General features: G+C 36.9%; 2 protein-coding genes across 5 annotated transcripts; one reads left to right on the top strand and one right to left on the bottom strand.

Annotated features, from left to right (window-relative positions):
• Window positions 1-26: 26 nt before the first annotated feature.
• On the top strand, window positions 27-5,159 carry LOC104593002 (Phosphoglycerate mutase family protein). 4 transcript variants are annotated; one of them, XM_010252605.3, is made up of 6 exons: window positions 27-284; window positions 1,534-1,633; window positions 1,772-1,951; window positions 4,028-4,145; window positions 4,673-4,737; window positions 4,971-5,159. In XM_010252605.3, exons 1-6 carry the CDS (start codon window positions 35-37, stop codon window positions 4,996-4,998), a joined length of 741 nt encoding a protein of 246 aa, XP_010250907.1. In that variant the 5' UTR covers window positions 27-34; the 3' UTR covers window positions 4,999-5,159. The 4 variants fall into 4 exon arrangements, with proteins under 4 accessions (XP_010250907.1, XP_019052545.1, XP_088755679.1 ...); XM_019197000.2 differs by lacking the exon at window positions 4,971-5,159 and having other exon boundaries at window positions 4,673-4,900; XM_088899553.1 differs by lacking the exons at window positions 4,673-4,737; window positions 4,971-5,159 and adding an exon at window positions 4,543-4,591.
• A 7,506-nt stretch (window positions 5,160-12,665) lies between these two features.
• Window positions 12,666-25,952, bottom strand: LOC104593001 (regulator of G protein signaling 1-like). The gene is made up of 11 exons (XM_010252604.3): window positions 25,442-25,952; window positions 22,636-22,756; window positions 22,467-22,530; window positions 22,036-22,120; window positions 18,536-18,609; window positions 15,765-15,956; window positions 15,025-15,113; window positions 14,451-14,689; window positions 14,204-14,328; window positions 13,325-13,446; window positions 12,666-13,211 (listed from the first exon to the last, which is right to left on the bottom strand). Exons 1-11 carry the CDS (start codon window positions 25,516-25,518, stop codon window positions 13,023-13,025), a joined length of 1,377 nt encoding a protein of 458 aa, XP_010250906.1. The 5' UTR covers window positions 25,519-25,952; the 3' UTR covers window positions 12,666-13,022.
• Between the last annotated feature and the right edge of the window lie 1,781 nt (window positions 25,953-27,733).

The following is a 27,733-nucleotide window of genomic DNA, read 5'->3' as shown; positions in this document are numbered from 1 at the left end:
GAGAGAGAGAGTGAAGTGAGAGGCAAAGAGTAACATGATGAAGGCAACCCTCTGCAATTCTTTCCTCGTCTCTCCATCTATTTTCTCTAAAACAGTCCCTTCAACTTCCCTCTCCCATAAATCTCATTTCAGTCTCAAGAAGCCCAACCGTTTCTCTTGTCGATCTCTCGTTATCGAGACCGTAGAAAGCGATGTTGCAGAAGAATCCGAAACAAAATCCGTTTTTCGTCGCTTGATTCTGCTTCGTCATGCCAAGAGCTCTTGGGATGATCGTTCATTACGAGGTACGGAATTCCCGCATTGATTTTATTTCTGTTTAGGCTTTGATTTCTCCTAACTGTTCCACAAAAATGCGGTTTTGAATGATGAGCTCTCATTCAGCTATTCAAAGTAGTCACTTATTTCAGTTTTTTATTTTTTTTCTAAACTAAAATGACATTCGTTACAGGCAATTTCGAAAACTGTCACCTCCTTCAAATCTTTAATAATAACTATTAAAGAACTAAACGCAAATATAATTAAGGGGCATGAATTTCATTTATGAGAATGATTCCGAGTGTATAATATTCGGCAGCTTATTATCAAATGAAGCTCTATTTTGCATCAATGATGTTTATTTTTTAATGCATCAGTCAATAATTTCTTAAAATTCTTGTGTATATCAACAGTCCCTTGTAACAATTCCCACTTTTCGAATTAAATACTACAGCAAATAATGTTGATAGATGATTTAAGGAGCATTTATTTACATGTGGATGAGGTTTTGGAAATGAGGGAATTGTGGAATTCGAGTCTAATTATTGGGAGCTCATTCTTACATGAAGCTGAGATAGCACTTCAAATATCTTTACCCATGAAGTTTTTTTTTTTTTTTTCCTTACCCATGAAGTTAATGTTAACCTTATAGAATATGGAAAAAATCCAGCAACCAGCGTCTGTCTGGAATTATTGATGCATCCACTTTCCATAAGGTAAGTAGGTAACCCCATAAAAGACAAATTTAGTGCAATCATGCCATGACAATTATTTAACAAGTTTAAGCCCTAAAAAATATCAATTGAGTTTGAACCCATAAAGTTTAGTTCAGTGAGTTCCTTCTGTTAAGCTACATAAGTATCTTTCTTGATTTTGATTTAGTTTTGGCCTAATTAAAGCACTGGCAAATTCTTTTATTGCCTAATTAATTTTTTCATACATGTGCTGACGGAAACAAACTCTAAAAGTAGACATGGTATAGAATTATAGATAGTATTGTAATTTTCTTTTAATGACAAGCAAAGCCGTTCAAGCAGGACCAAGAACAGCTCATTGTTTAGTGGGATAAGACCCAAAAATGGGATTGAACCTCTGACGGCCCCTCATTGAAGGTGCTTCTAGCTACTCTTTCAGGAGGGTTTCAGAGATAAAAAACTGCATTTCATCTTGCTAACCATGGTTTCTTTTTCATAGGATTACAAAAATGAAATGGAAGTCATCAACAGTAAAGTCATTTGAAAGTTTCTTAACTCTTCTGTATTGATTGCATTTAAACAGATCATGATCGCCCTCTAAGTAAATCTGGACATGCTGATGCTATTAGTGTTTCTTACAAGCTTCAACAGCTAGGTTGGGTACCTGAACTTATCTTATCTAGGTCAGGTTTTGTAAATAACATTTCAACTTGATTTTCCTTATTTACTTATAAAGGAATTATAGAACTATAAAGTTCAAATGTGTTCAGTTATGTAGGATATCTGGTACTAATAATCCTCAAATTGATGTATTCATGCAGTGATGCCACTCGAACAAGAGAAACACTTAGGATTATGCAGGAACAAGTGCGAGGCTTTTTAGAAGCTGAGGTGCATTTTATTTCAAGCTTCTATTCCATTGCAGCCATGGATGGGCAAACAGCTGAGCACCTTCAAAAAGCTATCTGTGAATATTCAAGGGATGAGATACTTACAGTGATGTAAGTCCTATTCTGCCAGTGTTTTTGACTTTATAAACATGACAACATCCATACCACATGATCATTTCCACATAGCTCCTCACTTTTCATGTTTCGTAATACATTTAAACTTTAACCTTGAGTGATGTCAAATGTGAGAAGGGTCTAAATGGAACAAAGTTGTATGCATGTTGCCCATTAAGGGATAGGACGTGATACTCAATGATCCTACCAGGAGATTTCTTACACCAAAATTCACTTATGTCTTAATTGAATATTTCTGCTCACAAAAACCATCATATTTTCGCAGCAAAAAAGCCATCATATTCTTTTCTTTTTTGTAAACAAAATAAAACTTATTAAAAGAAAAAGGGAACTACAAGAAAGGAGACAGGAAGTCACTCGAGAGAAGAAAACAATAACATCCACAAACTAAGAAAACATCCCAGAAAAACAAACACAACACCTCATCTTCAAACTACACCACCCCTCCCAAAAGATAAAAATGAAAAGACAACTTCATCTTCAAAGAAACTATAGCATAGCCTCACTACTTCTTCAGAGAACTGTTTTTGGATTTCTTCACCTTTTTGTTGGTCTCAATCCCAAATAATCCTCCTTTCAGCCATACAAAAACTTTAGACTGGAACAACTCGAGAATTTTTATGTCTCCTGAAGCGTCTGACAGAATCAGATTTTACGTTGAAATCCTTCAGATCATTTGAACTACCATTGATTCTCTCCAACTCTAACACCCATTCTTCTCAAAAATCTTAAACTCCTCCCCCATCCATCGTTTTTCTCAACCGACACCAGAGCTCTGGCAGACCTAAATTTGTCTAGAGTCACCTCTGCTCCTAAACTAGAACCTTCTGCTTCAAGCCTTCAAAATCCTTTTTACCCTCCAGAAACTCTTCCTCCCGCCCTTTTTCATCTCTCTCTCTCTGAACACTTTCCTTGCAAATTCTTCTAGAAAAACAAACTTAACTTCTTGCAAACTTCCACCTGTGTATTTACAACTTTCTCAACAGTGTGTGTTTCTTCAATATTCACTCCGTCCAATTGCTCATCTCCTCCTCAGAGACTTCTTTGTCATTATCTGCCAAAGGTTTAGCTCTAAAAATTCTATTCCTTTAAACCAACTCAACACCCTCAGAACCATAGCTGTCCAATTCTTCAAAGCAAAACCATCACATTCTTTTAGATTGGCAGAAAATTTGTTGATTTTTGTCAAGAATAAAGAATTCCATAGATGTGGAGTTGTTCCATTGATCAGCTCAGGTTTTTCTTTCAGTGTGCCAATTGATATGCTGGGCTTAATCCCTTAATGTGAACAGTAGGTTTTAGGAATATAATTAGCACTGTAAACTTAGTAGTCAACTAGTTTCTATGAAGACCCCTAACTGGATATACTGTGAAGCCTTAAGTTCCTAAAAGCCAAGAAGAATATTGTCAAACTACTATTAAGGCATCTGCTAGTCATGGTAGTGTTACATTAAAATGCCAACAATGTGTTAAAACAATTGAACTGATGATTGAAGTTTAACTAAAGTTCCGTGAGCTTTCATTTGCTCTGACCCAATTACGGCAACTGCTTGTCAATAAAATACAACCAAGCTTGTCAAGTCTCTTGAATCATCTGAGTTAGTTTTGAAATTTGAAACGGACACCATAATGTTATCTTGCCTATACACAGAAGTCTGATACACCTATTTCATAAGTCCTACCTATAAGAAATATCCTTATATAGAAATATATCGATTGTTTAGCATTTCACATTCTTGTCAACAGACATTGCCATCATCCTATCATGTTGATTTAGACCTAGGAGATCTACCAGGTATGTCAAGAAATTCTTGCATTTGCTCCATATGTCCCCCATAATGCCTGATACTTCATTTTTCATGTTGTATGTATATAAACTTCCCTCTGAATGTGCTTATTTATAGCAAATGTGCCTTTTTAATCTTAGGTCCAGCTCAACCTCATAGTCAAATACAATTATTCCTTTCTTGTGCAAAATGAAGCGGTCTATAACTTATGAAATACCAGGTATGAGGCAGAAATGTTATCTCCTGATAATCAGTGTTGTTCCAGGTGTATGGGACATAACAGGGGATGGGAGGAGGCAGCTTCTGTTTTTTCTGGCACTTCAGTAGAGTTGAAGACATGCAATGCTGCTTTGCTTGAAGCCACTGGGAAGTCCTGGGATGAGGTTAGGCATCACCTCTGCTCCATAAATATTCTCTACTCTAGTCATTTTGCATCTGTTCCATCTAGACACTTAAGACATAAATATTCTTCACCACAATGTACATTTTGATTTGCTGTCATGGTCAGATGGTTTCAGTAGAAAATAGGATCAGTTATATTTGAGAAGAAATAGTATCTAGATAAAGAGATAGATATAAGGTTTGTGCTATTCTGGTAATGGTTTTACTAGATACTGCCTATACTAATTGAGGAACTTTATCTAATCTGTGTTGGTATGGAAGCATTTGGAAGTGTTTCTATTTACTGAAAGAAACATTAGTGCTTCTAGAATGTTTGTTTTGTAATGTAGTTCACTTGAATGTTAAGACTAACAACTAAGACTCGGGTATGCTTTACAGAAGGTGAGTTCTTATTTCCAAGACTAATGGGAAAATATAAGATAAAGAAGTAAGGAGCTTGTATTTGAGAAACTGTCAAAATTTAACAGACAACCATTGCAATCTGACCTCTTGGTGCTTTGTTTTGCAGGCATTTTCTGTGGCAGGACTTGGTGGGTGGAAGCTTCATGGAATTGTGAAGCCTAATACAAACTTGTAGGATTCAACTTCAATTTTGGATACTAACAATCATCTTTGATGTTTTTCTTTTGTTTCCCTTCTATTTTCCATTTTGTATATTTGTAGTTTTTTAATTACAACTAGGATGCTTATTGTCCATATTGATCCAGCAAAAGTAAAGGATGCCTTTTGTCCATGATATTTTTTTTTGCCTGCTAACTCTCTGTTTGCTTTGGTGTTCTCATAAAACCATGCCTTGGTGTTCTCAGAATATCTTGGAAGAAGGAAGCGAAGTAGAATAATGGAAGATTTTTATCTCTTACGCAATTGCCCTGTACTTTGCCCAATAAAGGCTTGTTTTGGCACTTGGCAGTTGCCCATTGTACATAAAAAAAAAAAAAGGCAAAAGGACTCGATGGATCTCAGCTTGGAAATTCTTCAAAGATTTAGCATTATCACTTTTTAAGCCTACGTGGATTGTCTTACAGATCACAATCGGTAAACCGGACCCCAATTAATAGACTGTTAAAAAGGCAAGATATTCTCAATTTATCATTTTGTATTATTGATATAAATATAAACAGTTAAACACTGGTCTATTTTCCTTGGGATTTGGGAAATGCACTATTTAATCAATAACGGATGCCCGGTTATCACGTTCCACTCCATTGAAGGTCATACTCTGTTTCTGAATATTTCAACCTAGTTCCTCTTCCTGCGTTCCCTTGCCTCTTTTTTAATACTCTTGATTTGTATCAATATGGTAGGATACCTTTATTAGCAAGTAGTTTCTTTTCAACGCAACCAAGCGATCACTCGGTACTCTGACTCAACTCATATTAGAATCTAGAATAGAAACTAGAATCGAAGGGTATTTTGCAGAACATTAAATAAACCTTGTTTTATTGTTGGTATGATAGCTGAAAGCGTAGTTCTTAATATTTTAATTGTATAAACAGTAGACAACCTATAAAAGATATTTCAGTATGTAGCCTTTGGCCCCCTTTGGTGCGATTTTCTGTGCAGTCTTTCAGCTGTTTATAAGCCGGGCAGGCCACACCAGTCTTTTTTTGTTTGATTCGTAACAGATCTAACCGCCAAAAGTTGATGCACCGAAAAGACGCAAAAAGCCCATTTTGGGCTGATTTCCAGAAACTCTAAATGGAGTTTTTCGCATCTTTTTCGCTTTATTCTCACGTAGAAAGACATGGAAAGACGTGCAATAGACAAACTAGTTTTGGACTGTTCAAATCTTCATGCAAAAGCTCAATGCATCTTTTGACTGTCAGAGCTACCAGAAGATCTTCCCAAAAAGACTTGTTAAACAACCCCTTTGTTTTACTACTAATATGTCTTGTCCCAAGTCCCCACTATATGGGATCAACTACATGAATCCTGTTGCACCATTCGATTCTGTACCTCTTCAATGCTATGTATGTCCCTTGTTAAATTTTGTGGCATGCCCAATGTGTTTAAAGCAACAGTATTCAAAAACGGTTCAACCAACCTGGATGATTAGCATTGTTCTGAGTACCAACCAGAACCACCAACCCCCCTGTATTACTATAAAAATACCCGAGACAGGTGGGTTTTGAAGGGGACTCAGCTAACACTAAAATGGATCAGCTCTCCAGATGGAGGACTTTGGAGAATGGCACACCTGCTTAATGAAGCCAGAGATCTAGCAGCTGACGTTCTATCTTATATCCAATGGTTTCCCAGAAATCTCAAAGCGCAGGAGATGGGTTAGCTAAATCAGGGGCTTATAGAGATATTTTGTATACTGATCAGTCTTTGCCTTCTTACTACTTTGCTATTGGAAGTCACGCTTTCATGGTTTTTTGTATGGCCTTTCTTGATGTGTACATCCCTTTTCTCGTTTTAATACAGTTAATCTTATATTGGCATCTTGAAATGCAATTGGAGCTATAAATGTTGCATATTTCACCTTGTATGTTTCCAAAACTGATGCTGTAACATTGTAACATTGCACTTAGCAGGGCAACATTAAATTGCTCATGGTACAAATTTACAGTTGAAGGTGTATTTCATGGTACCAATATCAAAAAAGGCGAAAAACGTGACACAGAAGTGTTCATAACTAATTCATAAGCATTTGAACAAGATGAGCATAAAAAAGACCATAACACTTGTGGTGATTCGTGGGGAGAGAAAGAGAGAAGAAGAGAGAGGTACGGTTGAGAGGAAAAAAGTAACTACTATCTGCCGCCAGTTTTCTATTTATATTAACTTCATAAAAGAATCAGAAATTACAAGTATGCCCCTAGTGGCATATCCTAGAATCAGAATAATAAGAAAAAAGAAAGAAGAAAAAAGAAACAAGTAACTGTAACTGTCCAACAGCCTAGTAACAGCAGCTATAAAGTAACACTTAAGTAAGCCTTACAACACTCCCCCTCAAGTTGGGCTGAAGATGTCTATCATGCCCAACTTGTCACATAACTCATTGTGTCGCGAGCACGGAAGCCCCTTTGTAAGGACATCAGCAAGTTGTTCCTTGGAGCTGACATAAGGGATGCAAATTCCCCTTTTTTCCAGTTTCTCCCTTATGAAGTGTTTATCCACCTCAATATGCTTGGTCCTCTCATGTAGGACTGGGTTGCTAGCGATGTTTATTACAGCCTTGTTGTCACAGTAAAGGGACATAGGACTATGAACAACAACTCCAATCTCCCCTAGAAGGTTCTTTAGCCAAAGGACTTCAGCCACCCCATGTGCCATAGCTCTATATTCAGCTTCAACACTTGACCTTGCTACCACACTTTGCTTCTTGCTCTTCCAGGTCACCAGATTTCCTCCCACAAATGTGCAATACCCACTAGTGAACTTTCTATCATCCATAGCTCCTTCCCAATCAGCATCTGTAAAGACTTCCACCTTTAGGTGATTGTGTTTACTGAATAGTAGGTCTGTTCCTGGATATTTCTTCAAGTATCTAAGGACTCTCTCTACTACCTCCATGTGTGGCTTCTTAGGAGAGTGCATAAACTGGCTCAGGACCCCAACGGAATAGGCAATGTTTGGACGGGTCATGGACAGATAAATCAACTTTCCCACTAACTTTTGGAACTGCTTCACATCTTTCAGAGGTTCACCAACACAGTCACCTAGCTTGTGGTCCACATCCATAGGAGTATCTTCCGGCCTTGCACCTAATTTACCTATATCCCGTAATAGATCAATGGTGTATTTCCTTTGAGAGACAAAGATGCCCTTTTTCTGAGCGGGCAACTTCAATCCCAAGGAAATACTTCAGGAGTCCTAGATCTTTCACTTCAAATTTAGATGAAAGGAATTGTTTCAAATTCTATATCTCTGAGCTCCAACTTCCTGTAATGATGATATCGTTTACATACACTATCAATACAACAACCTGTTCCTGACATCTCTTCACAAAGAGTGTATGATCAGACTGACATTGTTTGAATTCCATCTCTTGAACTGCCATGTGAAACTTACTGAACCAGGCTCTGGGAAACTGTTTTAAGCCATAAAGAGACTTTCGTAGCTTGCACACCTTATTTTCACTCCCCTTGGCACAGAATCCAGGAGGTTGAACCATGTATACCTCTTCTTCTAAGTCACCATTCAGGAAAGCATTCTTTATGTCTAGTTGATGCAATTCCCAGTCAAGATTAGTAGCTAAGGACAGGAGAACCCTAATTGAGTTCATCTTAACCACCGGGGCAAAAGTCTCATCATAGTCAACCCCATATACTTGTGTGTACCCTTTGGCCACTAGTCTTGCTTTGTACCTTTCAATTGTTCCATATGCCTTGTGCTTAACTGTGAACACCCATTTGCACCCCACGGGGTCTTTCCCCTTTGGAGGATCCACCAATTCCCAAGTCTGATTTTTGTGGAGGGCATTAATCTCCTCCTTCATGGCATCTACCCATTCAGGGCATTTTAAGGCTTCTGCAACATTTTTGGGAACAGGGATGCGATCAACTGCCGATAGGAAGGTTCGGTACGAGGGGGAAATGCGGTCATAGGAGACAAAGTGGGTAATGGGGTGTTTGGTAGTGCAGGACCTGACTCCCTTTCGTTGGGCAATAGGAATGTCAAGGTCATCCACAGTAGGAGTAGGGTTAGGGGGTGGACTTACCTCCTGGGAGTCTGATGATGTTAGTTGCTCAGTGTTTGGCTGCTCCACATCTCTATCACACCGTTGAACTCTCCGACATGTATGTTGGAAGACACGAAAGGGAGTAAGGTCCAGTATAGAAGGAAGAGATACCTGAACCTGCTTATCCTCTTCCACACTACGACTCTCCCCCTGAGGAGAAGAAAGGAAGAATGGCTCGGACTCAAAGAAAGACACATCCATACACACAAAAAATTTACGACTAACTGGGTCAAAGCACCGATACCCTTTTTGAAATGAGGGGTACCCTAGAAAAACACAAGGAATGGACCGAGGGTCTAACTTACCTCGGGATGGAGACAAATCATGGACAAAGGCCCGACAACCAAAGACTCTCATGGGGATGGAAAATAAAGGAGATTGAGGGTACAATAACTGATGAGGGGCCATGTAGTTCAGTACTCTGGAGGGCATGCGGTTGATGACATACACAGTTGTAAGTATAGCATCCACCCAAAACCTTTTTGGGACATTCATGTGTAACATCATCCCGTGGGCTACCTCAAGAAGGTGTCTGTTTTTCCTTTCTATAACACCATTTTGTTGTGGTGTTCTGGCGCATGAGCTCCTATAAATAGATCCGTGGGAGGCGAAGAACTCATTGAGCTCCCCATGGAAGTATTCCTTCGTATTATCATATTGGAAGATCTGTATTTCAACATGGAACTGCGTAAACACCATCCTCTGGAAGTCTTTCACTATCTTTGGAACTTTGTCTCTGCTACGCATAGGAATTACCCATGTATAGCGAGAGTAATCATCGATCAATGTAATAAAGAACTTATATCCGCCCTCAGAGATTACATCGGTAGGCCCCCATACATCAGAATACACAACATGAAAATGAACATTTGATCTTTTATTACTTGAGTGAAAAGTTGTTCTACATTGTTTGCTCAACTAACACGTTTGGCACATGAACTCTGATACTAAACATGACTTAAATAAAACTGGAAACAAAGATTTTATTATTTCGAAAAAAACATGACCTAAACGACTATGCCACAAGAAAATTCGACTCTTATTTGACTGACTATGCGACTCTGAGGATGACACCAAGAGACCAGCTTTGTTGTCGAGAATGTAGAGACCATCCACTAGGCTTCCTCTACCAATCGTCCTCCCAGAAGTTAGATCCTGAAAAACACATGAGTCAGCAAAAAATGTCACACTACAATTCAATGAGCTTGTAATGCTACTAATTGAAAGCAAGTTTATGGGAAGCTGAGGGACATGCAATACACAATTCAGGTTAAGGCCATGGGGAAGGGATATTGATCATTGGCCTGCAATGGAAGAAAAAAAACCATCTGTAAGTCTCACTTTATCCCTTCCTGACAAAAGGCTATAAGACTGGAATAAGTTAGGCTTACTGGTCATGTGATTGGAGGCCCCTGAGTCAATGATCCAAGGGGAATCTGTGGGAGTGACATGGAATGCAGAAGCCATATTACCTGAAGTAGATGCAAATGAAGTAGAGGGAGTACCAGTGACTGAGCTGTCCATTTGCCGCAAGGCCCTACCATAAGATTTCAGGTGCTCTCTGAAGGAATTCATTATATCCTCCTTGGGGTCAGACTTATTAGGGTGGTCCCAGGTACTACCGGCAACTTGAGTATCTTGGGTTGCCACGTGTGTTGTGCTCATTTTCTTCAAATGACATTTACCCTGTTCTTGATTCTTTGCTGCCCACTTGGGTTTCCCGTGGATGTCCCAACAAGTGTCATGTGTATGTCGCGAACGCCTACAGTATGTACAGAACAACTTATCTTTATCATCCGCCTTCTTAGGGTCACTTTTCTTTCTCGTGGAGCTATTATTCATTGCAGCCAAGGCAACTTGTTACTCCCCCTCAGTTGTAACCATCACATTCCACCTGCTTTTTTCAGATTGGACAAGGGAGTATACCTCGTGAACCATAGGCAACTCTTTGCTTCCTAGGATCTGCACCCTTGACGGTTCATATGCAGGATTCAATCCCAACAAGAAAGCAAACACCCATTGCTGAGAGACCAGCTTCCTGTAGGCCTTAGCGTCATCATCGTGCTTCCACTCTATGGCCTGATAATGGTCCAATTCCTTCCATATGGAGGTAAGGGCTGAATAGTATGAAGACAAGCTACAGTTTCCCTGTTTACATGTTGAGGATTCAGCGTGCAACTGGTAAACTTTGGCGTAATGCCTTTGCTCAGAATAGGTAGTTTTGGCCTGTTCCCAGATCTCACTGGCGGTGTTTGTCCACATAAAATTCTTTTTCACATCAGGTTCCATGGCTGTGAGGAGCCAAGACATCACCATACTGTTTTCTTGGTCCCACCTATCATGTTCAGCCGTCTCACCCTTGGGTTCTTTCACCCTTCCATTGATGTAACCAACTTTACCCCTTGTCGTTACATAGAGTTTTACACTCTTAGCCCACTCCAGGTAGTTCAAACAGTTTAAAGGGGTAATTGGCATGGGAAAAACCATGTTTTCACCTCCCATACCCGTTGTGTTGCGGGTTGGTGTAGCCCCCGATGAAGTTAATTCATGACTTGCCATCGAATACTACCGAAAACCAGTCCAAATACCACCCAACAACACAGCCGCCACAATCAGAATGTGAGCAATTCAGGGTTTACTCCTAGAATGCGAGCAAAAGAACATTAAATACTGCTGAGAACAAAGGGAATACTGCTGAGAACAAGGGGTTCAATCAACACAACGTCCAAACAGAACAATAAACCAGTCCGATAATCGGTTCAGCACCACCAATACAGACATTACAATCAGTCTGACTGTAGTTCACACACTCTAACCAACCAACGTCCAAACAAATAACTATATAATCAAGGCATGAGCCCTACGCACCATTGGCCAAAGAAGGCTGAGACAAACTGAAGCAAAAAAACACACCTGTTCAGCACTTGTACGAAGGTGCTAATCTGAACTTGACTTCACAGCATCGAACTGAGGAGTCTGCACCATCATCACCCTTCTCCAACTAGGGTTTTCTTGCTATTACGGCCAAGAAAAAGAAATCACAAAAGCTGCCGCTAGAAACTGCAAGGGTTTCCCAAAAAAAAAAAAAAAAACTGCCGCCAGAAACTGCTAGGGTTTCTGTAGAAACAACTGCCAGAAACCTGCTAGGGTTTCTGCAGAAATAGCCACGTCCAAACACTTTTTAAGAATAGGGCAGCAGGGATCGTAGGTCTTTTTCAACCCAGAAAACCTGGCTCTGATACCATGTGGTGATTCGTGGGGATTGGAAGAGAGAGAGAGAGAGGAAGAGAGAGGTACGGTTGAGAGGAAAAAAGTAACTACTGGCTGCCGCCAGTTTTCTATTTATATTAACTTCATAAAAGAATCAGAAATTACAAGTATGCCCCTGGCGGCATATTCTAGAATCAGAATAATAAGAAAAAAGAAAGAAGAAAAAAGAAACAAGTAACTGTAACTGTCCAACAGCCTACTAACAGCAGCTATAAAGTAACAATTAAGTAAGCCTTACAACAACACTGATATCGGCCAAAATTTTGGGCCAATTTTGTTGCATGTTGTAGTTGATCAAGACTGACAGTCTTGATCACTAAGAAATTTCAGGTTCGAAGAGAAGAGAAAGTGAAGAAGAAGGAGGAGAAAGAGTGATGAGAGAACAGTAGAACACAGGTTTTGAGGAGAACAGAATCTCAATATTCTGCCGCCGCCACTTTAAGTTAATATTTATATGTTATGCTAGTTACATGAAAGGACACATCTGCCCTTGGTGTTTACATCATAACACATAACAATATAAAACTGAAAAGTAAATAACAACTAGAATAACAGAATAATAAATTGATCACAGCTGTGACTAGATACATTCTACCCTACGGACAGAGTGGGACCACAGCTGTGGGGCCCACATCAATGTTCTCTACACATGTTACATCATCAGCCTTGGAAAAACAAACAGTATGTGTTGCATATAGTGTCTGTGATTGTCATATCCCATTTTCCTTTTCTATTTGTCATTTTCTTCACCCCCCCACCCCCATTTTGTCTTTTCTTTCTACAACAGACTTAAAAAATTCTCCTAAAATTAAAAAAAAATAAAAAAAGATACATATCTGACATAACTGAACATTCCACTTCAAGTATCTCCAGGTTCCACCATGTGTCTGAATTGTGAACATCAGAATGTCACAGAGCCCTTTGAGGGAGGTTCTTGGCCAAAAGGATCATCAACACCATGAATAGAACTCAGCTGAGAAATGTCCCATCCAATTACCCGCTCCATGAGCTCATGGCCATCTGCTTGCGACTGTAATTCCTCTTTATACTTCATAAAGAATGTTGATGACCAGTAATCTTTTCCCAAGTTCTTCAGATACATTTGTTTTTAGTTAGAGAGAATGCCTTACAATTGAGAGTAAAGAAGGAAAAAGCAACAACAACCAGGTAGCTCCAACATGCATGAAAAGAGGAAATAATTACCACTTTCATCAATTGGAGCAGTTCATTTACTGCATTATTAAACAGATCAGGGTGTGCCAGGTCAAGAGTACCCAGAATCTCTTGTCGACTTCTGTGAGATATGTTCACTTCCATTGCTCCACCTGCATCTCACATAATTGTGCAGGATCACCAATCAGAGTTACTTTCATGAAGTGATAAGGTTTTGAAGAGAAACAAAAGAAAATGCATAGTTAAGGGCCAAACAGATTGTTCAAACAAGAATTGCAGATATAGTTTCATTTTTCAGTGGAACTGCCTGCTGCTATAACTTAGATCCAACAAACCTAGCACCACTTGGATGAAAGATCATATTAAATAGCATAAGTGCCATAGATACTGTACATGTGCATATATGCTTTCAAAGTCTCCTGAAGAACTTTAACACACAAGACTAAATTGGTACATTGAAATCACATAATCAAGTAAAATCATTATGTACTGAAGTTTGAAATTTCAGTTGAAAATGGACTTTTCATCTTTTAAAAGGTTTAATTGAGTAGTCAACAAAAATTGATTATTTCCATAATTTCAACCTTAGGCTTTGAGAAGCAAAATTTGTATCTACCCAAAATTGGCACATAATGAGTCATCTAGAAAATTATTTATTTTCCAGACACAGCCTGAGCATGCACACTTAACCAATCATAACCATTACATCCAGTTTCCAGATTTATGGGATACAGTACACCCATGAGTGACCCTATTCTTGATCTACCATTGTTATGGACATATTCAATGATTGTGGAGACACTCAGGTTCATTTAAATCGCTGCTTTGAGTCAGACACATATGTATCATCCTTGTAAAAGAAGTTACAGAAGCAGAGTTGTGTCAGATCTCAATAAAATATAAACATACCAGCAACTATATAGTTCTCAATAATATGTCGTGCCATATAAACCCTTCTTACAGTATCATCAACAGGTATTTTTCCAAGTTCATGGACTTCCTCATAAAAATGTACACTTTCTCCAGCCAAACAACTGTAAGACAACAAAAATAACCATTATACTAATGTGGCATTGAGACACACGCACGCACGCGCACACACACACACACACACACACACACACACACACACACACACATACACGCACACACAGACCTGTCAGCAAATGCCATAAAGGACTGGCGAAATCTTTTATTCAGAAGAAGCCTATCCAGCGGGTCATTATGATCAATCTCTGGGGTGGCTCTCCTCTGTAAGAGTAATCCACTATCAGGTATGCGCAAAGCCATACCCATTGTCTCAAATTCCCTTTTTTCCCTTCTCCTCAAGCTCATTTGTGAGAGCAAAGGTCGAGAGATTGATAATGAAAAGAAAGCATGTACAAAAATGCTTGCCTGTGTGGAAAATATTAACAATCCTTATATTAGCAAGTTAAGAGAAATTCAAAGGATTTATTCGATATATTAAATATAAAATTCATAAACTGAATGAGTTTGGGTATGACTTAAAACAAAATATATACATTTAGATGACAACAAATGCATAAAATTGGCAAATGGATAGATCATCATCATCATCCAAGCTTTATTCCAACTATATGGGGTTGGCTACATGAATCCTGTTTTACCATTCCATTATCCATTGTTAAATTATGAGCGCTTAAATATATATATATTTAAATATATATAAATATGCATAAACAAATGGATAGATCAATTAGACAATATACCATTACTAGTAGCAGAAACCTGGAGACAACTTGAAGCCATTCCGTATTTTCATGGATTTCATTCATAATGTACGCAACAATCCATACTCCTGGAAAATACAAAAGAGAATAGAATTTAAAATGGTTATACATGGAGAAGAAGATAACCAAACCATGCTTTTGCAGCTTAATTTAAAGGTCGTTACCCAATGTTGGTCCTAAACAATTTGGGATCCTGGAAAACGTGGACTGGATATGGACCTAACCTTTGGCTTTTTTTTTCACAGTGGCTGCTCTCAGACTTGAACCCATGTTCTTACACTCATCAGCCTCAGATTTTATAACTATACCAAGCAATGGTCCCAGCTTAATTTAAGGGTGCAAAATAAATGCCTTTTAATGTGCCACCAGTTTTCTTTATTTTTCAAAGGTCAAACAACTGAGTGCAATGAAACATTCGTGTAGAACAAAGCCTTATTATTCTTGCATCTGGCCACTAGGCCCAGCATAAATGTCAACAAAGCCACTTTTCATTTGTTGGCAACAAAAAATTCTGTCTTTCATTTTCCAAGTAAATTGATGCGGGATGCTCCTGCATCACAGTTTTCCATCTGATACAAGTACGTAAATGGGGCCGAATAGAAGATCATAACCCATGGAAAACCCAGAGCTTAAGGCAGAACTAAGCACAAAATATAATACTACAAGTTGCATATCAACTCAAATTGCTTCAACAGCATGGAACTTAAGCAGAAACATACCAATGGAGGTGGCAGAGACAATTATTCCCTGCAAGAGGTCTTTAAATTCATTAAATTGAAACTTGATATGTTGAACAGACCATGTCGCAACAGCCAAGGCAGCAATATACAAGGCATGGAGGCACACAACTGGGATAACCCATTGACCTCGCAAGTGGCAACGGGGATTCAAAGGCTTCTTCATATGAATAACTACAAGTCAGATAAGGCCTTTTGCTGTTAAAAATAAGCAACTTATATGAAAATCTACAGGACAGTGGAAAAATAAAACAAAAAAGTTGATAAATAACTATCAAATTATCCACAGGACTGATGATCAATAGAAATTTTTAATAAGTCATACTTTGGAAAATAAAACAAATACACAATAAATATTCTAGTTGAAAAAGCAAGTTAGTCTTGTAAGTAGATGCAAGTTGAAAATCTGTAATGTTGGCTTAGAGAAGGACATAGTGAACTAAGTTGGATGTGAATCACTCATATCTTCCATGAGAAATAGAAACAATGTGACTTGAGCACATCTAATTTTCAGGTAACCCCTGATTGTTTGTCAAGAAGTATATATTTTTAACCTTGTTATATGGATATTGTCTTTTCACTACGGATGTACCTAGCTTATCAAAATAGGTTGTGTCATTGTCGAAATCTTACAATTTATAATTCAATTCACAATTTAAAATAAAATTCTCAAGGATTTTCATTTGAATCTTATGTCTGAATCCTTTTACTGCAAAAATATTACAATTTTTGTTTGAATCATATGATTTAATTCATGAATCTCATGATTTATATGATTCATGCAATTTAAATCAATTCAATTAAGAATTAGTTCTTTTCTTTGTCATTTCTCTAGTTCTTTTGATTTTTGTCAAAGGAGACATTTTAACCACCATAGAAAATGGCTTATTTTGAAGGTTCTTAGAAAGCATACTGACTTTCAAGTCAAACTTGATTATATCATCTTAGGCTTCTAGTAAACTCTATTTTTTCGGATACATATATGGTAGATATGAATTAAAAATAGGAAAAATAACTTTTCTATATATATTTAGATTTTTAGTAATATATTTATAATTGACATGTTTGTAAAATGTATAAATGATCTTATGATTTATGAAACAATTCAATCCAAATTTCTCCACAATTTACAATACAATTACAATTTTTAGAGCATTATGCCCAGATAAGTTTCCAAAATCCTTTTGGAGCAATTTGCGATGTTATCAACAATTTGGTTCCATTTGTAGGGAAGCTTGACTCAGAAGCTATTAAATTAAAAAGGAAAGCTGCAAGTCAACCTTGAATCAGCAACACCATAATGAAGACAAAAAAAGGGAAAATTTTGCTGCTTATACAGGAGTTAGCATTTATTGAAGGTTTTCCTTCTTGTGAAATCATTTTTCATTTCAAGATATTGGTTCTTGAATTTTAAGATATAAAGATTTTTCCTTTACTTACTGAATTTTAAGATCCTTTTCATGTAGAGATATTGGTTTCTAGCTAGTCAGCAATACTGATGAAGCAAGATGAAACAAAAAGACCTATAAATAATAGTAGTTTTTATAATAAAGGGAGATTTTTATTAAAAAAAAAAGAAAGAGAATACAAGGTTTGGTGACAAGGAATCACAAAAAAAGGAGGAAAACAAATAAATAACACCCACCACTCCTGACAAAAAGAACACAACTCCCTAGCATCAAAAGATAAACTCCCTGAATAGCACCCTGAACAAACCAAAATAAACTCCCTGACTCTTAATTCACAAGTCCAACCATCACCAAACTAAATTCAAACATCTACATCCCCCCCCAAACATATACTCTCTTTACCTATCCAAAATAAACTCACCACCCTCATACCTGCAGAAACATCCTCTACCAGAACACCCAATCTATTAACAAAATCACATCAAAAGAACTTGCTTTAGTTCATGGTTATGATTTCATAATTTCTGAACTTGTCTCTTTTCTCTAACTCCACAGACACGTTTCTAGCAAACTCTTCTACAAAGCTTGTTCAGAATGTTTTGTAATGTATTTTTTATGAGTATTTCTAAAGTATGTTTTGCTCACCTTATTATTTTAAAACAAAAGTTATATCTTTGTTCTGATGTTATTTTTCCATACCTTGCTGTAAGGGAAAAAAAGAGAAAGAATTACACCACCTGTATTACAACCCCCAGTTAATTCTCACAAATTGAGCAACCAAAGATTAAAATTTGCTTTTTCAATGCATGTAGTCAGCATTAAGCAAAGGTAAATCCATCAAACAGCCCCGTATGATTTATTAATGGGTTGTATTTTTTGAGAGAAATTAACTGAAATTTATTAGAAAAACAAAGCAACTGAAATGTATTAATATCAGAAGTTGATGGATACTCCTGGTCAGTTCAACACTACAAGAATCATCTACGTAAGCCAAGATACTAGTTGTTCTTGGAAGAGTAAGATTCCTCATTAATAAATAAATCTAACTGATTTAAGATGATACCTTGATACTGGTTTAGCATCTATTCACTACTACTTCATTTGAGCTGTACTCAAAAAAAAAAGCCATGTGAAAAGGGAATTATTAGTTATTAGACATACAGAAAGGCCTGAAAGGGATTTATGATACATACAAAGTGATATTATCTATACTTGAGCATAAGATGAAACAAAAGTTACCAGAAAGATATTGAGAAAATAGGCATTAACAAACATGGTTCAAAAGATTAACACATACCAAAGCATCTAAAAAAAATAAAAAAGAACAGAGCAGTAACATCTTACATGAAGCCCCAACAATCCATGGTGAAAGAATCAGAGGAAGCAAGATATATGATTTCATTGGTGGTAAACGCCGCCTAAAATATCATTAGCAAGCAAGTGTAGAAAATGTTAGTAAAATTTCAAAAAATAATCTTATTGCTGTTTCCACCAATACTTGGAAATATAAAACATTGTATAGCACAATAACTTAAGCAAGCACTATAAAAACTATGGTATCATTCAGGGCATATATTTGTGGAAAGAATAATAATGTACTCTCAGGCCCATCTTCCAAATGAAACCCTAGCCCTTACATGTATATCTAATCCACTGATCCATCAACCTAGAACGTCCCTGTTGGTGGTGAAACTGCTTATTGGAGCATTCTACAAAAAATTGACCAACTTGGCACTTTCTAAAGTATACATCTTCTGCAAGGAACCCTAGCCCTTATAAGTACATCTAATCCACTGATTCATCAACCTAGAACGTCTCTATTGGTGGTGAAACTGTTAATTAAAAGATAAGGGAGAGTTGACTACACTGGAGATTGTATTCTTTTGTATCTTGCCATTTTTTAAGCATGGTTTAAAACATCAGAAATGCCATCTGACATATGTCAGTGTCGACTAGGGTTTTACGTCAAAAAAAAAATCTGAAGAGTACAGTCAAATCACAAAAATCTTATGAAGATGGACGGTGCAGTTTGTATTGGTGGAAAGGGTAGCATGCGAAGCTATTAGCATTGGTGAAACCCATTGAATCCACAACAGCTTGATGATGTGTCCATCTTCTTGAACTGCTGGGATGGAAAAGCTTCTTTGAGAGGATGAAGGAGGTGATTGTGGATTTGTCAGCAGATATTTGTGATTGTCTCAGGCTGCTGGGGTGGAGTTTGGTGGGTCAATTTGTCAATTCTGATCCTGATGTGGAAATTGTAACTTGTAAGGGAGCGGTCTGTTGCTGAATGGCATCCAAAGAGTTCTCTTTAGGTTAGAAAATCGAATGCTGTTTTTTTTTTTCTTTTTACTTTTGGTGATGTGGTAGAAGCGAGAGATATTTTGAATCAAGAATAGGGATAAACACGTTTGCCAGATCTTAGGATTGGCAGATGGAACCCATTAGTTGGCATGATCAGAGACATGAGTCCTTCAAGCTCAGTGTGGTTAAACAAAAGCAAGAAGGAGATGGGATTTGAGAAGGTTAAGGCGGAGTGTGCTGAATGTGAAGTTGATCGAAGATCTGATTCTGATGATTGTAGAGCAATGAGCCATGAGGTGAATGACACTATAACGGCTTGGGTTGATTTCTCTCCTGCTGAGGAAATTCTGGCTACCAATTATAGGGTGATCCTAATAGGAATAAAGGATGGGTTGGGAGAGAGGACAAAGGAAGCTGTGATTGGGGCAAGTGAAGCTGAATCTGGAAAGGTTTTAGGAGATGTCGAAGGAGGAAATGAGACAACGACGCAGATGTTTGCAATTCTTTCCCAAGTTGAGTTCTCTGATGTCAATCAGTCCTTTTGAGGAAGTGGTGATTAGAATGATAGGTCTGGACTTAGGTATGAGGAGGGCAGCAGAGAATGATTTGGACACAACTGAAGAAGTGGCTCCCAAGAAAAATTATGGAGCTAGGAATATGTACATTGTTCACATTACCAAGGTCCTTTCTTGGTTGAAACTTAGTTTGGTGGGGGCAGGACCTACAAAAAATTAAAAGGGTTTATAAGAGAAGAGGGGGGAAGACAAAAGTGCCAACAATTGAAGATGCTTGGGGTGTGGACTTTTGGGTTCATAACATATCAGGTTCTTAGTTGAGGATTTTTCAACATGAAAAAGACAATGGAATTGACTTCAACTCTGAAGTGAGAAATCCTGATAGAAGTCTTGAAAAACAGGTGGAGAGGTCTGGAAATTTTCCTATTGAGAAAATTGTGGAGAAAATATTGAGGTTGGTAAAAGTCTTGGCATTTTTTTTGGGGAGGTGAGGAGTTTGCTAGAAAGGTCTTTGAGGAGTTTGAGAGGAGGAAGGAAGAGAATTTGAAGAAAGTGGTAGTTGGGGAGGGAGGAGAGGTGTGGGATGAGGATGATAATGGGCAGGAGGAGGTGTTCAAAGGGGAAGATTAGGGAGTTGGTTGTCTTGGTCTTGTGTGGTCTCAGAGTTCTTGGAGGTGTCCGGAAATGGTGCTTTTATGTCTTTGTATTGATTATTGTCTTGTAGTTTAGTGTCAATGGTTGTAAGTTTGTATTAGCATCTTTTTCTCTCTCTTGGGTGATTTCTTAGCACCTTCCTTTTGTATTCTCTTTTCTTTTAATGAATTTCTCTTTACCTTTCAAGAAAAAATAAAATAAAAGTTGACTATGGTCAATCTGGAAGAAAAGAAACTGTCATATTTTTTATAATAAATATACAAACATGGAAGAAATTAAGAGAGATTTTATAGGTTTGCTATGATCCTGGTTCAGTGTTCATAGAAATTTTCAGGGTGTCCAACTTAGTTCTTTTTTTGAAAGTTGGACCTTCAGATGACTCTTTAATGTTTCTTTTTGTATATTCTCAATGTGCATGTTCTCATTGTACATGGACTGATGTACTTTCATTTGCATATTAACAATACCTTTACCTTTCTTCAAAAAAACAAAGAAAGTGAGAAAGAAAGAAGTCAGCTGGTAAAGTGCAATATAGAAGGACGAAAAAGGAAAGTATATTGAGATAACTTAGAAAATATCCTTAAAATATGCCATTATATGGTCACAGTATATGGAATGATAAAAATAGCTGGTTGCAACATTGCTTTCAAACTAGAATGTTGTGGAATAAAAACCTATTAGCAGGCATTTTCTAACTCATTGATAAGAGTGGAATGACAAAAGCCATCTTTTAGTCAACCCCATAACAGTTAAATTGATTGAAGTGTGAATTGGAATTGCAGTACAAGATTCCTGTAGCCAGCCCCATATAAGAGAAGACAACAATTCTCTTGATATGATTATCCAAGTTTTAGATAAAGAGGGATGGTCATGCTAATGCTTTTAAACCAGGTTAGATAAAGAGGGAAGATCATGCTAATGCTTTTAAACCAGGTTGGTAGGCCAACTTGGAAGATAGAATATAGGACTCAGTCTGGTCAAAGAACATGGTATAACCATATGAGTCAAACCGACATCAAAAAATTAAACCCATCAGTTGATTGATTTTAGTCAATCTGGATAGATCAATACTGAACTAGAATTAAAATTAGACCTGTTGAAACTTCAATCCAGCCTCACAACCTGATGTAGAATATGTCCCTTTATAGAATGGAATGGTGAAACAGGATTTGTATAGTCCACCCCATTTAGTTAGAATAAGGCTTTTTTCTTCTTCTTCTTCTTCTTCTTCTTTTTTTTTTTTTTGAGTTAAGTAGAATAAGGATTTTTTCTTCTTTTTTTTAAAGTTAATTAGAATAAGGCTGTTTTTTTCTCTTTTTTTTTAGTATAATTTGAGGGTAAGATTTCTCATGCTGAAAGTTATTGACTTACTTGACAAATATGTGATACAGTTGAAAGGCCTGTACTATGCGACAGCTCAGCAGCAAACCAAATCCAAGTGGACCTTCAAGCCAGACTGGAAAGCAATCCAACTAAGAAAATCCTTAATACAGATTGAAAATATTTAGGAGCCATTTTATAATGGCTAAAGTGGCTGAACTGAATGACTTAATTGCTCAGTTTTTTAAGGATAAAATAGTCATATAGTAAAAGTATTTAGGGCAATAGTTTTCAAGCCAACATTCAATTCAGCCATTAAGGAGCTCAACCTACTTAATTACTTATTCATAAAAAGACAAGCAATAAGCCATTCATTTTGGCCACTTCAGCCATTATCAAATGACCCCTTAGTAAGACACTATCACCAAGTGACAGTGGAGTAAAATGATGGTTAATATTGATAACTAAAGAAGTAAAAGCACCTGCCCATATATAGCAAGATTGCCACCAATGTCTCTTTTTTATTTTCAGAAAATTGATGCCCATCTACATGAATCATGGAATTTTCCACTTGTTACAACCATAGGTAAGAGGTCTGAAAATATATGTTTACGCAAATAACCATGCAGTGAAAATCCATGCTGATCTTACCACCATTGAAAATAATAGGTTGAAGCTGGCAACAACTTGAATTATCAAGATCCAGAAATCACTGCTTTTTGTGCGAGGAATCTTGTGAACCAAAAAGGGTAATGTTGAACGAGCAAGAAGCCTGAAAAAGAAGATTAATAATGTTGAAGTTCTGAGGTTCATAAGGTAAGTTTAATATCCTCCATATCAGATAAAGAGACTGAAATGGTATCCCTTGAGAAGATAAGATCATTATACATAATCCAAGCAGAAGAAACTAGACTGTTTCCTCTTAATTCTTATTCTAATTGAATCATGAAGTAAGTCTACAACATAGTACTCTTTTTATTTCATTTTCCAGTAATGTTGATGCCGAAAGAAAACTAGAATACAGAAAAGATAATCAAGGGAGGAATCTCTTATAATTTCCTCTCTAGTGTATGAATGGGCAAAAATCAGTTGATCACATAGGATACACAGAAGACAAGAACGTCTCAAAGGGCATAGAATATTTCCCCAATAATCTTTTAATAATATCAAGGGAGATACCTTCTGCAACTGATGGCCTACCTGAAAGAGTGAAAGGTTACAAAATAATACAATTAACTATTCCTCTGAAAGAGTTCAAGGTTCTTCACTGAAATTCTTAGTACCAACCAAATTTTAGAAAGCAAAACCAATTCATTCTTCTCCTCTCTTATTACACGGAAAGTACAATCTATAACCCCAAACTTCTGGTAAGTGCAGTTTACTGCTATTCCTTTCATTTCTTGATCTGCATTTTAAACTTGTTACCATTCCTTGTCAGGGTATATGCCAGTCTTCCATTTTGCCAACAATCAAAAAGACAAATTTTTTTATCTTTTCTTGTTTTTAGTGGCTAATGTACACTAGAGAGAGCCTCATGACACATTTTAGTGCATCAAGAAGTTGAGCTACAGACCCAATAAGTATTTGATCTTAATTGCATGGGGAACCATGATATTTATTGATCATATTTAGACCCTTACATAAGTAATCATTTTTCTGAAATAACAATGATCCTTCAATTGATAAAGTCCATAAAATTGCATAAGGAAGAATATACATATAATGCAATGACAGATGTTCTGCTTGATAGGATTTCAACTGAGTGCACCTTTTTCATTCTTTCCTACCTACATATGCATCATGTTTGTGCAACTTTGTTACATGCACTTGTTCAAAATGGGTACCGTGTCCATATCAGATACCTCCATTTTTAGCATAAGTTCCATATCCAGCACATAATCCAGGTTCAGACACTCGATGTTTTTATGCAGAAAGTGTGAAGCTCTAATTAAATGTGAATGTATAGAAAGTTTCCATAAAATAAGAAGGCAACAACACCTTGGCCTCTTTAATAAGAATCATATGCAACAGGGAGAGAACAGATTCATCACCCCACTTCCAATATTTGTCCCTATAAATATGTACATCTTTTGCACTACACAACATGCCAACCAACTGACAAATTTCCTTTCTTCATAGTTTTCACCCAAAACTCTATCACAACTTCTGCCATCCTCATGCCAGACATAGCATTAGCATACCCACAGACAGCCCAAAGAAGTTGGATAAGCTTAATTCAATATCAAGATCTTGCACAATTCCTGAAACTCTAACATTATTAGGCATTGGCACATTGTTATTCTCCATCCTCTACCATTTTTCCAAGAATAACCCTTCTGGAAAGCCCGTTTTTGCTAGATTTCTAACAGTAACCACTAGGAGGATAAGTACGAGTTGGGATCTGCTGACCACGACACATTGTTGGCCACGAGCATCCTGCCACACATCAGGAATATTGTTTGTACTTTAAAACACCGATATTCATGATGTATAGCTGGATGTGCGTTGCCAGCAATGTGTCGTGGTCAGCATATCCAGACTCGATAAATACATAGTCCCTCTCTAACTTTTCATGCTTTATAAGAAAGAAAAGGGGGATAGAAAGAAGAAAAGCCAAACCAGTGGAAAGGGGAATAACAGAGAGAGTGTTTCTTATCCCAGCATTTGTCAGATTTGTCTTGTGACCCATTTGGGATTTCCAATGTAGTATTTAGTTTTCTATTAGACTAGAGAGAGAACTGCTTCACATTCTATTTTTTCACTGTATGCAGCTTTAATCATACAAGAGTGAATATGGTATACTCTAACTAACAGTAAGCTACACAAGATAATGAATCAAACTCATGGTTATCCTACAAATTGTCCAAAGAAATAAGTAAAAAGAAAAAGTATTAGCTACTAAATTCTGTGTTAAAACTAGCGTTCTAGGTGAACTTTCCATTCCAATAAAGTGTCATACAGGTTCTATAGAAGTAAAGCTCAGTTCAAATGACTATTATAAGTGAATTCTCTAAGCACCACTCAGTACTTGATATACTAAAAACGCGCACAAAAAGGACCCATTACCAAAAGTAGGAGATCAAATCCCCACCAGACAACAGTTGACTCCACTTAGAATTAGTACCAATCGAGAAACCCCATTTCTCATTCATTTATAAAGAATTACCAGTAACACATCTATCCATTATCAAGGAGAGGACGGATCATATATACGAAATTTAAATAATTTAACAAATATGTTTATTCTCCTTCTATTTCGTTTATCGAATCTAGTATTTGATTCAGAATAAAAAAAAAACTCGTAAGTGACCATTTTTAACAGGTTAACTTAACGTCCCTGCCGGAGAGACCCACTCCAATCATACAAGTAAAGCCCATACCAATTCTTATGATTTTTTAAATAAGAAGGAAAAAAGAAAGTATTAAAGAAAGAAAGAAACTTGAGGTACGAGCATACAGAATCACGGCGATAACGGATACAGCAACGGCGATGTAATCGCTCGGACAACCTCCTTGAACAGCACAGCCGGCCATCTCTTTGAGATCTTAAACTACCTATCAATATGATAATTGCAAAATGCAGAGCCATAAATAGCGGCCGTACAAAATCTACATCCAACAGTAGAGTCAAACAAATCGACATCGTCGTTTTCAGTCCAAACTCCAAAGTCCAACCCTGTTTACGTAAATGCAGCCGTGCAGCTCGAAAATTTGACCGAAGTACATTTTCGTGTTCTCAAGTTGAGCTTCGTTTATTGTCGATGATGCATCATAAGTCCATTGCTCTCAACTGATCCTGTGACCAGTTCCATCGATTTGCCCAACATACAGGTTCAGCGCCTTGTAAGTTGAATAATTGACACGAGAGAGATGTACAAAGTAGAATTTGATGGATGTTTTGCCAGACTTTATGACTTTTGATTAACGTGGAAAAGTGCGGAAAGGCCCAATGCAGATTTTTTAATTTCACTGCAGTCCTATAAACATTCAAAATATTAAATACTCATCCTCTGTGCGTCAAGGCTGCTCTTCACAAATAGGCGCTTCACATGCACATCCACTATGCATTGAGAATATCTCTCATAAATAATATCAGATAAATACGGAAGATATTTCCAATACATAATAAGATGTGCACGTGAGGCGCATGGTGTGAGGAACAAATAACATCAATTCCAAATTGACATCTACCTAACAGTCTTCGGGTCTAAAAATTCTGACCCTGGGCTGAACGGTCATTCTCCCTAGCATTCAGATGCCAAATTTAGATGAAATTCTCAAAACGCTTTCAAGTTCAAAGTCTGACTACGCCCCCGTGTTGGATTGATTATAAGCTTATTGATAAACAAATGTTTATTAATTAGTTATAGATAAATACTTATTAATAACTGATTATCCTAATGTCTGGCATTGATGCTGATTCTTCTTTACCGATTGGATTTTGAAATCAGTGTTTTAAAAAAATCTATAAATTTTGTTATTCGGTATAATTTCTGTCATGTAAGCCACTTTTGAAAAAACAGCTTTTGAGTTTTTTTTTTCTTTTTATATCTTTTGATAAGGGCCACACAACGGGTAGTCCATCGCCCAATCCAGGTGCAGGCGGGATTTGATCCCAAGTCTTCACTAATACCAGCTGGAGATTTGTATTAGAGTTATTATTCAATAACATGTCATCTTAAAATCAAGAAATCACCAAAAAAGGTGATCCCTCAGAATGGCTAGTTTCAATAATTGATTTTTAGCTGATTTCCTGAGAATCACTAGAATTGGTCAATCAAACAGAAATTTCAGCACCAATTCCTCTAATGCTGATGTGACTCTGACATGGTAGTGATTTTCAAGAAATCATTATCAATGTCAAACATCGCTTAATATGAGTCTTTTGTGGAAAAAACTCTTATTTTAAAGAAAAAATTGCAATAAGCACTTTTACAGGGAAAAAAACTTTAAAGAAAAACCAAATATTTTAATTTGTTAAAAAATGAGCTTATTTCCTGAAGAAACAATATGGGTATTCATTATATGGTCTATACTACCAAACCACACCGAACCAAACCAAAAATTAGTGGTTTGATCTGGTATGGCCTTAAAAAACGATTTGGTTTGGTTTGAAAGTTTCTCAAAACATAATTTTTTGGTTTGGTCTAGTTTTCTAAATTTTAGAAACTAGACTAGTTTGCAAACCAAATTAGTAATAATATATTTATTAATGTGTATATACATTAATTTAACATTTTATACATTATTATTTGTTTGTTTCAATTTTTAACTTGTAGTTTAATGCCCGATGAGATGTTTTTGTTTAAGAAAATGTGAATGCAATCTATATAATAGTAGTAGGGGCAGTTGTTAATATTTTAATTTGATATTTGAATTATATTTATTATTTATGTAAATATACATATTATTTCAACTTCTAATTAGGGATGACAATTTTCTCCATCCCCATCATTACTCGCCCCCTCCCTCCCCGAACCCAATGGGGTCGGGGCTGGAGATTGCCTTAGGGGGGTGAGGATAGGAATTAATAAGGATCCTCAACCATGGATGAGGTCAGGGATGGGGAGTGAAGTCCTCATGCCCACCCTAACCTTGTTTATATAATAAATATTATTTATATTATATATATATATATCAAAACATATTTAAAATAATTTTTATATCTTAAAATTTTCTTTTATTTTAAATAAATTTATTTTTTAGAAAACACTGTTCATTCATACTTCTAATTGGATTAAGCTGAATA

Source organism: Nelumbo nucifera, chromosome 3 (assembly GCF_055504915.1).
Source record: "Nelumbo nucifera cultivar China Antique chromosome 3, China Antique-T2T, whole genome shotgun sequence".
Classification (NCBI taxonomy): domain Eukaryota; kingdom Viridiplantae; phylum Streptophyta; class Magnoliopsida; order Proteales; family Nelumbonaceae; genus Nelumbo; species Nelumbo nucifera.
Note: the sequence above shows the minus strand (reverse complement) of the source record. Positions and strands in the feature narration are given on the sequence as shown.

What these genes read in the sequence shown, in the direction of transcription:
- LOC104593002 (XM_010252605.3), top strand. Translation starts at nt 35, where the DNA reads ATGATGAAGGCAACCCTCTGCAATTCTTTCCTCGTCTCTCCATCTATT. An exon ending in GGATGATCGTTCATTACGAG is followed by an intron (nt 285 to 1,533) that starts GTACGGAATTCC and finishes GCATTTAAACAG; the next exon opens with ATCATGATCGCCCTCTAAGT. An exon ending in CTGGGAAGTCCTGGGATGAG is followed by an intron (nt 4,146 to 4,672) that starts GTTAGGCATCAC and finishes TTTGTTTTGCAG; the next exon opens with GCATTTTCTGTGGCAGGACT.
- LOC104593001 (XM_010252604.3), bottom strand. Translation starts at nt 25,518, where the DNA reads ATGGCCGGCTGTGCTGTTCAAGGAGGTTGTCCGAGCGATTACATCGCC. An exon ending in CTGTATCACATATTTGTCAA is followed by an intron (nt 18,610 to 22,035) that starts GTAAGTCAATAA and finishes ATGATATTTTAG; the next exon opens with GCGGCGTTTACCACCAATGA. An exon ending in TGCTCCAATTGATGAAAGTG is followed by an intron (nt 13,212 to 13,324) that starts GTAATTATTTCC and finishes ATGTATCTGAAG; the next exon opens with AACTTGGGAAAAGATTACTG.